The following is a 13,086-nucleotide window of genomic DNA, read 5'->3' as shown; positions in this document are numbered from 1 at the left end:
TGTTTGGTATCATAATGAAATTCCAACATAACAGTGCTAAAAGTGAACATGTGTCATTACACAGTTAAAGGGGCTCTATCACCTGACTTTACCAATACGAGATAAACATATCCCTGAATAGCCTTTAAAAAGGCTATTCAGGCCCTGCTACTCGTTTAATAAAAAAACACCCTGTTATAAAATTTGACCGTAAAAACGAATATGCAAATGATACTTACCGTCCATGGTGGGCGGTGCGTGCACTAGTCCACGTCATCCTTCGTTGACGCCCTCCTCTCCTTTCTTCTTTGTAACCCGTCCTCGTTCCCCTGTGATATTCCTCCTCCATCTTCTTTCATTCCGTCGGGTTTTAGCGAAATCCTGCACATGCGCAGTAGTGCTCCCACCGGCGCCATCTTTGTGTAGTGAACTGCGCAATTGTACTGCTCATACGCAGTATGCTTGTGTAGTTTTCAAGGGAACTGAACATACTGAGCATGCTCAGTCGACTGAGCATGACGTGAACTAGTGCATGCACCTCCCACCGTGCACGGTAAGTATCATTTGCATATTTGTTTTTACGGTCAAACTTTATAATGGGGTGGTCTTTTATTAATTGATTAGCAGGGCCTGAATAGCCTTTTTAAGGGATATGGATATCTCGTATTGGTAAAATCAGGTGATAGAGCCCCTTTAATGTACACATAGAGTACTAAACTAGTAAGTAAAAAAGTACTTATCTTTTACTTACAAAGTTAGTAAGTAAAAAAAAAAAAAGTACAATGGTACTTTTGGTTTCCTTGGTATTATTATAAATATATTGAACTCTTTCAGTAAATAACCATGCTTATATGAATAATAAAAATAATACAAATTTGTACAATTGTACCTTGAAGTGCAAACAGCCAATGAAAAGCTCATTCCACTCCTCCTCTTGAAAAGGTATTTGGCTGTCAATGACTAAATTAGCCCGGAAGCGTTGAGTCATTTGATGAACTTGAAATCCATCAGTATGTTGTGTATTTTCTCTGCAACGACAGCAATATGGATCCATAGTAGGAAGTTAGGCGGATTGAGCTAGGATGGAGGATATGAAACTAAACTACCATAAACAGATGTTTAATAGGATAATTTAATTGCACACAATAGTAATTGGTTTTGGGACAACTACTGTAAGCTAAATATATTTTAAGGCTAAGGTCCCACACGGTGATTTTGCTGCGGTTTTTTTTAGCCAAAGCCAGGAGTGGATTGTGCAGAAAGCAGAATTATAAGTACTTAAATATCTGTATATTTCCAATTACTCTTAGCTTTGGCTCAAAAAAAAAAAAAAAAACACACAGCAAATTCTGCAACAAAAAAGCTGTGTTTCTGCAATTAGGGGGCCCTACCCTAAAGGGGTTATTTAATTACTACTATTGATGGTCTATCCATAACCTTATCCCAATATTCAGGATCCCTGCAGATCACCTGAATCGAGAGTATGACTCTTCAGTAATGTTTAATGGGACAGTGCTGCAAGTACCTACACTTGCTGCTACAGCACATTTTGTATGGTGAGTGAGCAGCACAACTCCCGGGACCCTTGCATGATAGGCCATCAATACAAGAAAACACATTATCCCTTTAACTTGAGATACTATCTCTATAGAAAATTAATATCTGGTTCTAACACCTTTAAACTGTAAGCATAACATAATAGAATAAAAGGTAACTAAAACAAATAGAGCAAGTTCTTACATAGAAGAAAGTAGTTGGAAGTAGTCATTGGAGGCTGTATTATTCATTTATTATAATGTATTTATAACAAGGCACATAAGGGCACATAGCTAGGGCAAGTAGGGGTGGCAGTTTACAGATAAATGAGTTGGTGGCGCTGCCAGTAGCCACAGAATTATTGAACTTCCTGAGTTTTTGATTACTTAGCTCACTTATCTCATTCACAGGAGGATATTGCATCAAATGTGATCTGGAGTCAGGCTTCTGCGTGTTCCTCCTCCTTCATAGCACATTCTGCAGGGCTTGTCTGAACTGTCAAATATATCTCCTTCATATTCTTCACTGACACAATCCCATTCATAAGGGCCAGTGAATACAATCTGAAAAAATAACAGGACTAGGACCTGCCCTGAGTTTTGCTCACGCCCCATACACTGGACCGTGAAAATACACGGTTGTGTTTATGGGGCCATAGAAATTAATAAGTCAGTGTTCTAGCCATTTAAGAGGTTTTTGTTGTTCACCCAATATGCAATTTAGCGTGTGCTAAACTGAAAAAAATAATACATTTGTTCTTGTTTTCTGCTCTGATCACCAAATACTCAGTTTGTCATCAAATACCCAGTGTGAGTGTTGTTAATCTGAAAAAAATATTCAAATAATTTTGGGTTTTTTTTCTGGCGCATATTATTGCAAAATAAAGAAAAATCTTTGCTATTTAAGCATTTTTTTTAATGTGTACAGTTCACCCAATATACAATCTAGCTTGCGCATATCTGGAAAAAAACCCCTGTTATTTCAGTACTTTCTTTGTTAAAGAAAGTCACGTGATTGATCATGTGATACAATTGTCACATGATACAGCTGGTAACAGCAAACTTGATCCTGCACAAGGTTCATGTGTTGAGATATGAAATATTACAATGTTCAGACCAAACTAGATGGATATAATTAATGAATCTATTAAAGTTTTAAAAGGAAACCAGATATATGATAAGTCATAGAATATTATTAGAATGAGCAATAAGACGACAGAATGCATTAATAAAGTTAGAATATCCACAGGACCTTCTAATAAACTAAAATTAAGTCCTGTCTGATATTGAGGCCAGATGGGACTCTGGTATTTAGTTTCCAGATCCAGTACGCTTCCCGTTTAAGGAGCATCTTTTTACGATCGCCCCCACGTACTGGATGAGAAACGTGACCTATGGCATAAAACAAGAATGATGACACACTGCCTTTGTGACATACAGAAAAATGTTTGGACGCATTTGACATCTGTTCTGTAGGGATCTTGGAACAATCTGCTAAATGTTCTAATATTCTGATTTTTAGTTGGCGTGTAGTGCAGCCATATACATATAATAAATTGCAAGACGTGCATTCTATTATATATATCACATGACTGCTATTGCAGTTCAGATAATTAGAAATTTTTAAAGATGTTTTATTAGATGCATCATGAAAAGTAGTGGTCTTTTTGCACAACTTGCAGACTACTCATCTATTGTGACCGCATCTATAGAAACAGAGCAGTTCAACCAAATAGCCCTGCATTGAATAAACTAGGTGAGAGAATATCTGCTAGAGATTTACCCTTGGTAGAAACAAACCTAATACCATTCTGTAATAGATCCCTTGTTTGGGGATCAGATACCAAAATTGGTACATTTTTCTTGATAATTTGTATTATCTGATTGCATTGGACAATATAGAATGTCGAAAAATAAACGGATGTATCATTACTGGTTGTTGGAACCTTATCTTCTAACAGATTCTCTCTATGTTTTTTGGACATAATATGTTTCGCCCAATTTAATGCCCATTGAGGATATTTACGTTCCTTCAATCTCCCAAGAGTACGTTCTGCCTGCGACATGTAATCCTTGTCCTCTGAACAAGCACGTCTCGTGCGATAAAGTTCCCCCACCGGAACCAATTGAATTGTATGCCTAGGATAGCAACTAGAGGCTAACAAAATAGTATTACCCGCAGAGGGTTTACGGTGGGAGAGGTTTGAATGGATGCTGGGTGACACTGCCAATTAAACGTAAATCCAAAAAATTAATCTCATCTTTACAAAAATTGTGGGTAAATGATAAATTTTAATTGTTTGTGTTGAGGTAGTCTAAAAACATTGGTATGGGCGTTATATCTCCCCTCCAAACTATCAAAATATCGTCTATATAACTCCCATACCAATGAAAAAAAGAACTAAAAGGATTAGAAATTGAAAAAATGTGAGACTCCTCCCACCATGATAAATAAAGATTAGCAAGTGAAGGGGAAAAAGGGGAGCCCAAAGGGGCCCCACATATCTGTAAAAAAAAAATTTGAATCGAACATAAAAAAATAGTGTTTTAGCAAAAATTCCACAACTGAAATAATGAATTCACACAAATCCGGGGTTTAATTACTGTAACGGTACAAATGATATGACAGTGCCACCACGGCATGCTCATGGGGAATGCTGGAATATAGGGAATTAATGTCGCAGGTGAGCCACGAGCTATAGAAATCCCAAGAAATATTTTTCAAAATTTTAACAATTCTTTAGAATCCTTGATATATCCTGGGACCCGTCTAACCAGCGGCTGTAAAAGATCATCCACCCAAATACATAATTTCTCACTGTAGGAATCTATGTTGGCAATTATAGGGCGCAGAGGTGGCGGAAAAATAGATTTATGAGTTTTTGGTAGCCCATGGAATATGGGAGTGACTGGACATTTATTAACCAAAAACTGTTGTTTGGAATCAGGAATGATTCCCAAACTAACGCCCCCCTTTACTAGATCCTGTAGTGCCTGGTTGAAAATTGGAGTTGGATCTTCCTTCAGTACTCTGTAAGTTTTCTCATCTTTCAATAAAGACATGCATGCATCCCTGTAATCATTCGTGTTCATAACCACCACCTTCCCCCCTTATCTGCCATTTTAATGACAATTTGTTGGTTGTTTTTTTTATTCATGTAAAGCCTGTCTCTCAGAAACTGTTACATTGTAGTTTATATTTTTATTTTTTAAGGTTTCATTTAAATTATTTAAGTCTCTTTCCACATTCTGTTGGAAGAGATTATAGACAGGACTTCGTGATTTATGGGGGTAGAAGGTGGGGTTATCCGTTTTAACAGGGATTGCATGTACATCCTTAGCAGGGCAACCATTATTTGAATAAAATCCAACAATTGTACCATTGCTGTTTGTTCAGTAAATCCCAAGCCCAAAAATTCATTATTAGCACTATCTACATTCCGAACATTATGCAAATGTTTTTTTTCAGAAGCATCCTTTTAAAAAAAAATGTCTTTTTACAGTTAGCAATCGAATAAATTTGTTGACATCAAGTAGAGTTTGGAAGATATCAAAATTAGACGTTGATACGAATTTGAGACCTTTTGAAAGAGCTCTCAATTGATCAACAGTAAGTTCCAATGAAGATAAATTCATCACATCTTGAAAAACGTCAGTTTCAGATGAGAAAGAGCTTAATTCTTTTTGTAATATGCCCAGGTCCAATATTTCTTCCTTTGGTCCTTTCCTATGTTTGGTTTTTGCCCGGCGTCTCCGTTTTTTTGACCTACAGCTGTCATTATGTGAGCCGCCAGGTATAGAAGGAGTCGAATCCATAGAAAAATTTGAAGATATATCTCCTCTATATGATTGTGAGTTGTCCGAATCACTGGAAAAGGATACTTTCCTTTTAGATTGCTGTGGAAAAGGACATTTCTTCAAAATAGATCTAGGTATGGATGATCTTTGAAAATGACGGATTTTGTAAACTATGTCTGTAGCATAATCATTCATGTCACAAGAAAATTTTCTTTTTTTTGTAGCCATGACTTCGGATTCCAGGTTTCCCATTTTATTATTAACCTGATCGTGCGCATTTTTAACCCCTTCCCGCCGATGGCATTTTTTGATTTTCGTTTTTTGTTTTTGACTCCCCTCCTTCTAAACCCCATAATTTTTTTATTTCTCCGATCCCAGAGCCATATGAGGTCTTAATTTTTGCGGGACAAATTTTTCTTCATGATGCCGCCATTAATTATTCTATATAATGTACTGGGAAGCAGGAAAAAAAATTCAGAATGGGGCGGATTTGAAGAAAAAATGCATTTCTGCGACTTTCTTACGGGCTTTGGTTTTACGGCATTCACTGTGCAGCCAAAATGACATGTCCCCTGTATTCTGTGTTTTGGTACAGTTCCAGGGATACCAAATTTATATGGTTTTATTTACATTTTGACCCCTTAAAAAAAATCCAAAACTGTGTTAAAATTTTTTTTTCTAAAAGTCGCCATATGACACTGAGGCAGATGAAGGGGGGAGAATAGCATGACACTGGGGTGGATGGAGGGGGGAGAACAGCATGACACTGGGGCAGATGAAGGGGCGAGAACGGCATGACACTGGGGCAAATGAAGGGGGAGAGAATGGCATGACACTGGGGCAAATGAAGGGGGGAGAACGGCATGACACTAAGGCAGATGAAGGGGGGAGAATGGCATGATACTGGGGCAGATGAAGGGGGGGATGGCATGACACTGGGGCAGATGAAGGGGGGGAGAATGGCATGACATTGGGGCAGATGAAGGGGGGAGAACGGCATGACACTAGGGCAGAGACGGGGGGGGGGGGGACATGAAACTGTGGGCAGATAAAGGGGGAGAATGGCATGAAACTGGGGAAAGTGTGGAATAGACTTTCTAAAGGCTATGCAAAGATGTGATTAGTTAAAAATGACTTTTCCCATTGATAGAGCCCCTTTAAGGGGTCTAGTTTACAAAATGGTGTAATTTATGGGGGGTTTCAATTGCTTTGGTAGCTACATTTTTGAACATGGGAGAAATAGGGTCATCTATTTTGGGGTGTTTTTCTTCATTTTCATGTGTTATGTGCAAAAAAACCTGCCTTTAAAATGACTCTTGTGTAAAAAATATGAAAATCTTTTGTTTAACGCAATTTTTTTCAAAATCTCTGGGGTCAAAATACTCACTATACCCCTCATTGAATACCTTAAGGGGTCTAGTTTATAAAATTGTGTCATTTATGGAGGTTTTCAATTGCTTTGGTAACTTAAAGAGGACCTTTCATCAGATCGGGCACATGCAGTTTTATATACTGCTGGAAAGCTGACAGTGCGCTGAATTCAGCGCACTGTCAGCTTTCCCGATCTGTGCCCGGTGTAAAGTGCTATCGGTCCCGGGACCGTAGCGCTTTAGTGTCAGAAGGGCGTTTCTGACAGTTAGCCAGGGGCGCCCTTCTGCCCAGCAGCGCCTATCGTGCTGTACTGTGGAGCTGGGAGGAACTCCCCCCTCCCTCTGCTCACACAGCTCGTCCATAGACGAGTATTATCAGGAGCGGTATATAGAACTGCATGTACCCGATCTGATGAAAGGTCCTCTTTAAATCTTGTTTGAATGGGCCTAAAATATCTGCAAGGAAAATTTGTGTTTTGAAATCCAATTGGGACTCCTTACCTCTTGGGCCCTCCTCTATGTGCGTACACAGGACTAAGGCCACAAAGTGTACATTTTTTAACACGGGAGAAGTGGGGTGATATGTTTTTGGTTGTGTTTCTTCTTTATAATGTGTTGTGTGCAAAAAATTGCCATTAAAATTACACATATTCGAAGAAAATGAACGATTAATTTTTTTCATAATTTGTAATAATTCATGCTAAACAATATTCGTTTGATCAAAATGCTCACTATACCCCTCAAAGAATACCTGAAGGGGTCTAGTTTTACAAATTCGGTCATTTATTGTGAGTTTAAGTCATTATGCCACCTATTCCTGTCTGCAGACATAGCTTGCTACAGGAAAAAGTCACATACTCCAAATTTCCAAATTTGCTTATAAACTTGTAAATTGGCTAAATTACTCAAATATGCTAAAATTATTTCAAATATATCGTACTTGAAACACAAAAGGAACATTTGGAAATATATAACTATTAACTTTTTTGCCCTTTATTATTGTGTATATGTAATATATCACAGCTGAAAATGGAAAAAATTGAAAAATCTTCAGCATTTGCGAGTTTTTTAAATAAATTTATGCAAGTTATATTAGTCTAATTTTACTTTCTCAGTAAAGTACAACATGTCACGAAAAAACAATATCAGAATCGCTGGGCGCGCTATACTGTTACAGAATTATTCACTAATAAAGTCACACATGGCAAATTTCTAAAATTTGGCTTGGTCATTAAGCTCCAAAACAGGCTGGTCACTAAGGGGTTAAAAAATAATCAACCCCCCCCCCCATACCAATAACCTTCTTCCACCCTCCCTCCTAGAATTCTATTCCTGAGTGTCCTCTTGAACATAGATATCACAGCGCCAATAAACTTCCTGGTTATGTTTAGAAGGCATTACATAAGAATACCCCTCTAGTAAGGCTCAGAGGGAATTACATTATCCCTCTATGTGACAATCAGAGTGCAAAAGTATAGAATGCACTGTGATTGATAGGAGAGGTCACATACAGGTTGGGCCAGGGCCAGCTCTAGGTTTTTATGGGCCCTTGGGCGACAGAGCCTCAGTGGGCCCCCTTGTAAAGGAGGTGGGGGAGTCGAGACACTGTGTGTTGCAGATGAAGCGAGTGACGTCACACAGGAGTGTGGCGTTACCAACGCCATACCTCACAATTTTTAAAGAATAGAAAGAGGGGCAAAATGCGCGCCGCGGCAAATTTGGCTCCACCCACTTATGTTGACTCTGCCCATTCTCATTAATTTATCATGTGCTCCCACACAGTATAATCCTCCTACAGTCACCCGTAAATTATATGCCCCCCCCTCCATCTATCTCCCAGTTTCATATACACCCTTCCTCTGCCCCCAGTTTCATGTCCCCCCCTCCATCTCTGTCCCCAGTTTCATCACCTTCTCCCCCTTCATCTGCCCACAGTTTCATGTCCCCTGTCTCTGCCCCAGTGTCATGCTGTTCCACCTCCCCATCTGCCCCAGTGTCATGCCATTCCCCCCCCTCCATCTCTGTCCCCAGTTTCATGCCGTTCTCTCCCCACCCCCTTCATCTTCCCCAGTGTCATGCCGTTCCCCCCCCTCCCCTTCATTTGCCCCCCAGTTTCATTGGGCCCCCTCCATCTCTGTCCCCAGTTTCATGGCGTTCTCTCCCCACCCCCTTCATCTTCCCCAGTGTCATGCCATTCCCCCCCCTCCCCCAGTTTCATGGGCCCCCTTCATTATGTTCCACCTTAATAATTAATACAAAAAAAACACTCACACTTACACTCACCTTCCATCGCTCCCCCGACGCTCCTCTCTCTGCTCTCACTCCAGTCACATAGGCGATTAAAGCAGGAGCTGTGTGTGAGCTCAGCTCCTGCTTTAAAGCTGCGGCCCTACTTGCGTCTGTAGGCGCGATGTGATGACATCATCGCGCCTACACACGCACGCCGGGCCACAGCTTTAAAGTAGGAGCTGATCTCACACACAGCTCCTGCTTTTATCGCTTATGTATTTAATTCAGCTGATATCGGGACAGGCAAGTGCTAGGACGGGCAAGTGCCGGGGGGCCCCCAGAGGCTCTGTGGGGCCCGGCACTTGTCCAACTATGCCGTGCGGTGACGACGGCCCTGGGTTGGGCACATATAATGATGATCATTCATCATCTCTGTGCAGGCTGCAGGGCTCCTTTTCCCCCCTCCCTACTACAGTTTGTAAGATGCTTCCTTAGACAGAAGGGGGGACACTTTAGAGCCCTATATCTCAGGACTGAATGGGGCTATCATGATTGTTTAAGATTTGTTTTAAAGATGAGAATCTCATCTTTAAAATGTCGGCAAGATCTTCATGATAGCTCTTACAGTTCTGAAGTGATTCACTGTTGAAAACGCTGTTGGGAATTGAGATCTGCAATTGGATCTCAATGCCAAATAGCGTTTTCAACAGTGAATTGCTCCATAAGTGTAAGTGATATCATTTTAAAGATGAGATTCTCATCTTTTAAATGAAACTTAAACCATCAAGATAGCCACATCCAGTCCTGAGATATTGGCATTAGTAGGGAGGACATATTAGCTACGTCCTCTGCTACAGAAGTGCCAACCTGGGAGGACGTAGAGCTACGTCTTCTGCAGGGAAAACTCTCACATGGCCAAGTTAATGGTAGTACTGTCGTTGCTGAACCATTTATTGAAATCCAATGAGTTTTTCTAGAAATTTTGTATATTGCCACTGCGCCAACACTATGGTGATGTGGTATTTGCTTCCATTCTTCAAATGTTGTAATTGCCACTCATTGATGCTGCATCTGTTCCCATAAAGGGAGAATTTTGGGTTGCTTTATTATTTAGCCAATTCTTCATTTCAAATGCAACGTACCCCACCATTGTTTTAAATCCCACTATTGGTTCTTCCAAAACCAATGCAATATTGGTATGGCATTTTGCTTTCATAAAAGGCCCAATCTGACTTCTCCACTTTGTATCCCCCATTTTCTTCCAAATAAACTAAAAATGTCTGTGCAATAAACTAAAAATGTCTGCCATAGAAGAGTACTAGGGGAGGCGTTCCTCCCTGCTCTCACAGGACTGTCAGGAATGTCTTTCTGACGGTGAAGAGATTTGGTACCGGCACCAAGTGCCCCAAGTGATGAAGGGTTCTCTTTAAGCCTTGTTTATACAGTGGATTCTGGTACTGATTTAGTGGTGTATTTCACTTTAAAATCAATGACAGATTCAGACTTCATCCTGCGTCCTTTTGAAAACAATAAAAGCTGAAAAATAAGCATCCTGCTCAATCTTGCTGAATGCTCAACACTCTCCGCTGATTAGGTCCATTTATTTTGCCTAGTCAGCTGCAGAAAGACAGCTGGCATAAAATGAAGGGAAATTGCTCTTCATTTTCCGACATCTGAACGGGGTCTAACACTGATATAATGCCTCTGTATTACACTTATATACAGTTCTATAGGGGCATAACTAAAGTCTTGTGGGCCCCAGTGCAATCTTTTGTTTGGGGACCCCTACCTCATCTCTACAGCGAATTCTTGATAGTGATCGTTACAGTTACCAAGCAGTTTAATCAACCTTAGTGTGGTTAGGGTAATCTATGGGTCTCCTTGGCTTATGGGTCAGGTGGAAGCTGTAATCTCAATACACATGTAAGTTCTTATGGGCCCCCTAAAGCCCCTGGACCCCAGTGCGACTGCACCCTCTGCACTCCCTCAAGTTACGCCCCTGCAGTTCTATCTACTTCGCATCCTCTTTATTAGGGCCCCTTCACACGGAGTAAATGCGCGTGTATTTTGGCAAAATACATGTATAAAAATACACGTGTAAAAATAAGACTCCCATTGACTTCAATGACATTTTACTCGTGTATTTTGACGTGTATTTTGATGTGTATTTTGACGTTTTTTTTTTTTTACACGTGTATTTTGCCAAAATACATGCGCGTTTACCCCGTGTGAAGGGGCCCTTACAGTCCATTCTAGCAGATCTGCCTCAGCAAAAAAAGACACCCAATTTTGGGTGTTCTTTGCCGTGGCACTTTTGGATGAAACTGCTGTTGCTGCATGAATTGAGCCACAAAGAGGCCCACTTAGGCTATGTCACCCAAGGTCCCATATCAACTTAGAGCTGGCACTGGCTCACAACTAGACCAACTAGAGATGGGCAAATCAGTTTTCACTCACCTGTATTAGAACCGAATATTCCAAATTGCTTAATTTACTTTTACAGAATCTAAGAAATGGAGATTTATTCACCATTAGATTTAATATATGACACTCTTCAACCCCCTCCCTCTATAATGCCCCTGGATTCCTGTGTATTATGCAGGAAAGGGGAGACTGTGGTGGTTAACTAGGGTGAAGCTGCAAAACAGCATATTGTAAATAATATAATTGGATTTATCACCATGTGGATACTATTTGTGTGATACAATATATCATCCATATGCTTTATAATGATACAAATGCATCTACTAGCATTACGTAAGACAGTATTCATGCAGTAGCCTCTTCTAACCTATGAGATGCATATAAGCGTCTCATTAATAACCACCCTCGCAGTATCCAAAAACGAAGCAGGAGGTGGCGTCAGGAAACAGGCTCTCATGATGAAAAAAATGAGCGTGCGGGTAGGTGCGTTAAACCTCTGGTCCTGGGTTAAGAGGACCTGCTGTGGCACTCTGCTTTTGGCTGACCTTTGAAGTCTCGGTCTTGGTCTCTATTTGCTGGATTGGCTGCAGTTCACATTTATGACACTAGATGTTGCTGTTAACAAATGTGTATCTGTAGTCACTCTATAAATGTATTGTTATCGTTTGTTCTTCCTGGAAAATTATGCTGTACTAGATGTTATTCAACATGTGAGGTGATTCTTCTCTTACTACATTCATGTTCCAGTAAAGTCAGTTCCTGTTATATCACAAATATCTATCTGGATTTGATTTTGTCACATCCAGCACTCACACTCTGCAACAGGTTATGGGCCCAGTGATTAAATGAAGCTCCAGCAACCGGATAAAGTCCAGTAATGGCCCAGGCAGAGCAAAGACCAGAATGGAACGTCTATGGACGAGTACTGTCGGGAAGGGCATTCCTTAATGCTCAGCGTCATGGCTGGGCAGTAAGGAATGCCCCCTCTGACAGTACAGCGCTATGGACTCTACTGTTAGGAGGGGCATTCCTCACAGACTGTTTGAAATGCCCTTCTCACACAACAGAGCCATCGGTAACGGCACCAATAGCTCTTCACCAGGGGTACATAACAGGTAAGCCGATTGCAGCAAATTGTCAGCTTTCTAGTGGTATATAAAACCGCATGTGCCCAAGGACATGGAAGGTCCTCTTTAACCCCATTCCTGCCACGGGCATATTTTCGTTTTTGATTCCCCCACCCCCTTCCAAACACCATAACTTTTTTAGTTTTTTGCTCTCAGAGCCATATGAGATCTTGATGTTTGCATGACAAATTTTTCTTTATGATGCCACTGTTAATTATTCTGTACAATGTACTACAAAATGAGGCTTAGCAGAGAGCAGGACATGCAAGAGCATATAAATGCCATGCTGGAAGTGATCGCACAACTCAGATCAGTCGGTGAGAATATGACAGACAGTCATGTTGCAGCCATTTTATTATACTGTTTACCTGACACATACATTGCATTGATCAATGCGCTGGAGACATGGCTTGAGACAGATCTGACACTAGCATTCACAAAGACCAGACTCATAGATGAGTTTCACCAAAGAAAGGAACTTGTCCATGACACAGAACGTGACACCAAAACCGCTCTTAAGGCTATAGGCACACGGTCACACAGGAAAACAGATGGAAAGCAGAGCAGATGACACAGCATTCCTCTTATACTAATCAGAAAGTCAAAGCCAAAATTTCTGATTCA

At 40.5% G+C, this 13,086-nt stretch overlaps 1 protein-coding gene across 1 annotated transcript in view; it reads right to left on the bottom strand.

The window, feature by feature from the left end:
• The window catches only part of MOCOS (molybdenum cofactor sulfurase), a 177,568-nt gene that overhangs the window by 23,113 nt on the left and 141,369 nt on the right, over positions 1-13,086 (bottom strand). The window contains exon 13 of the mRNA XM_075271000.1: positions 869-1,007. Coding sequence (XP_075127101.1) covers positions 869-1,007 — 139 coding nt within the window. The remainder of the gene's footprint in view (positions 1-868; positions 1,008-13,086) is intronic.

Source organism: Leptodactylus fuscus, chromosome 4 (genome assembly GCF_031893055.1).
Source record: "Leptodactylus fuscus isolate aLepFus1 chromosome 4, aLepFus1.hap2, whole genome shotgun sequence".
Taxonomy (NCBI): Eukaryota; Metazoa; Chordata; class Amphibia; order Anura; family Leptodactylidae; genus Leptodactylus; species Leptodactylus fuscus.
Note: the sequence above shows the minus strand (reverse complement) of the source record. Positions and strands in the feature narration are given on the sequence as shown.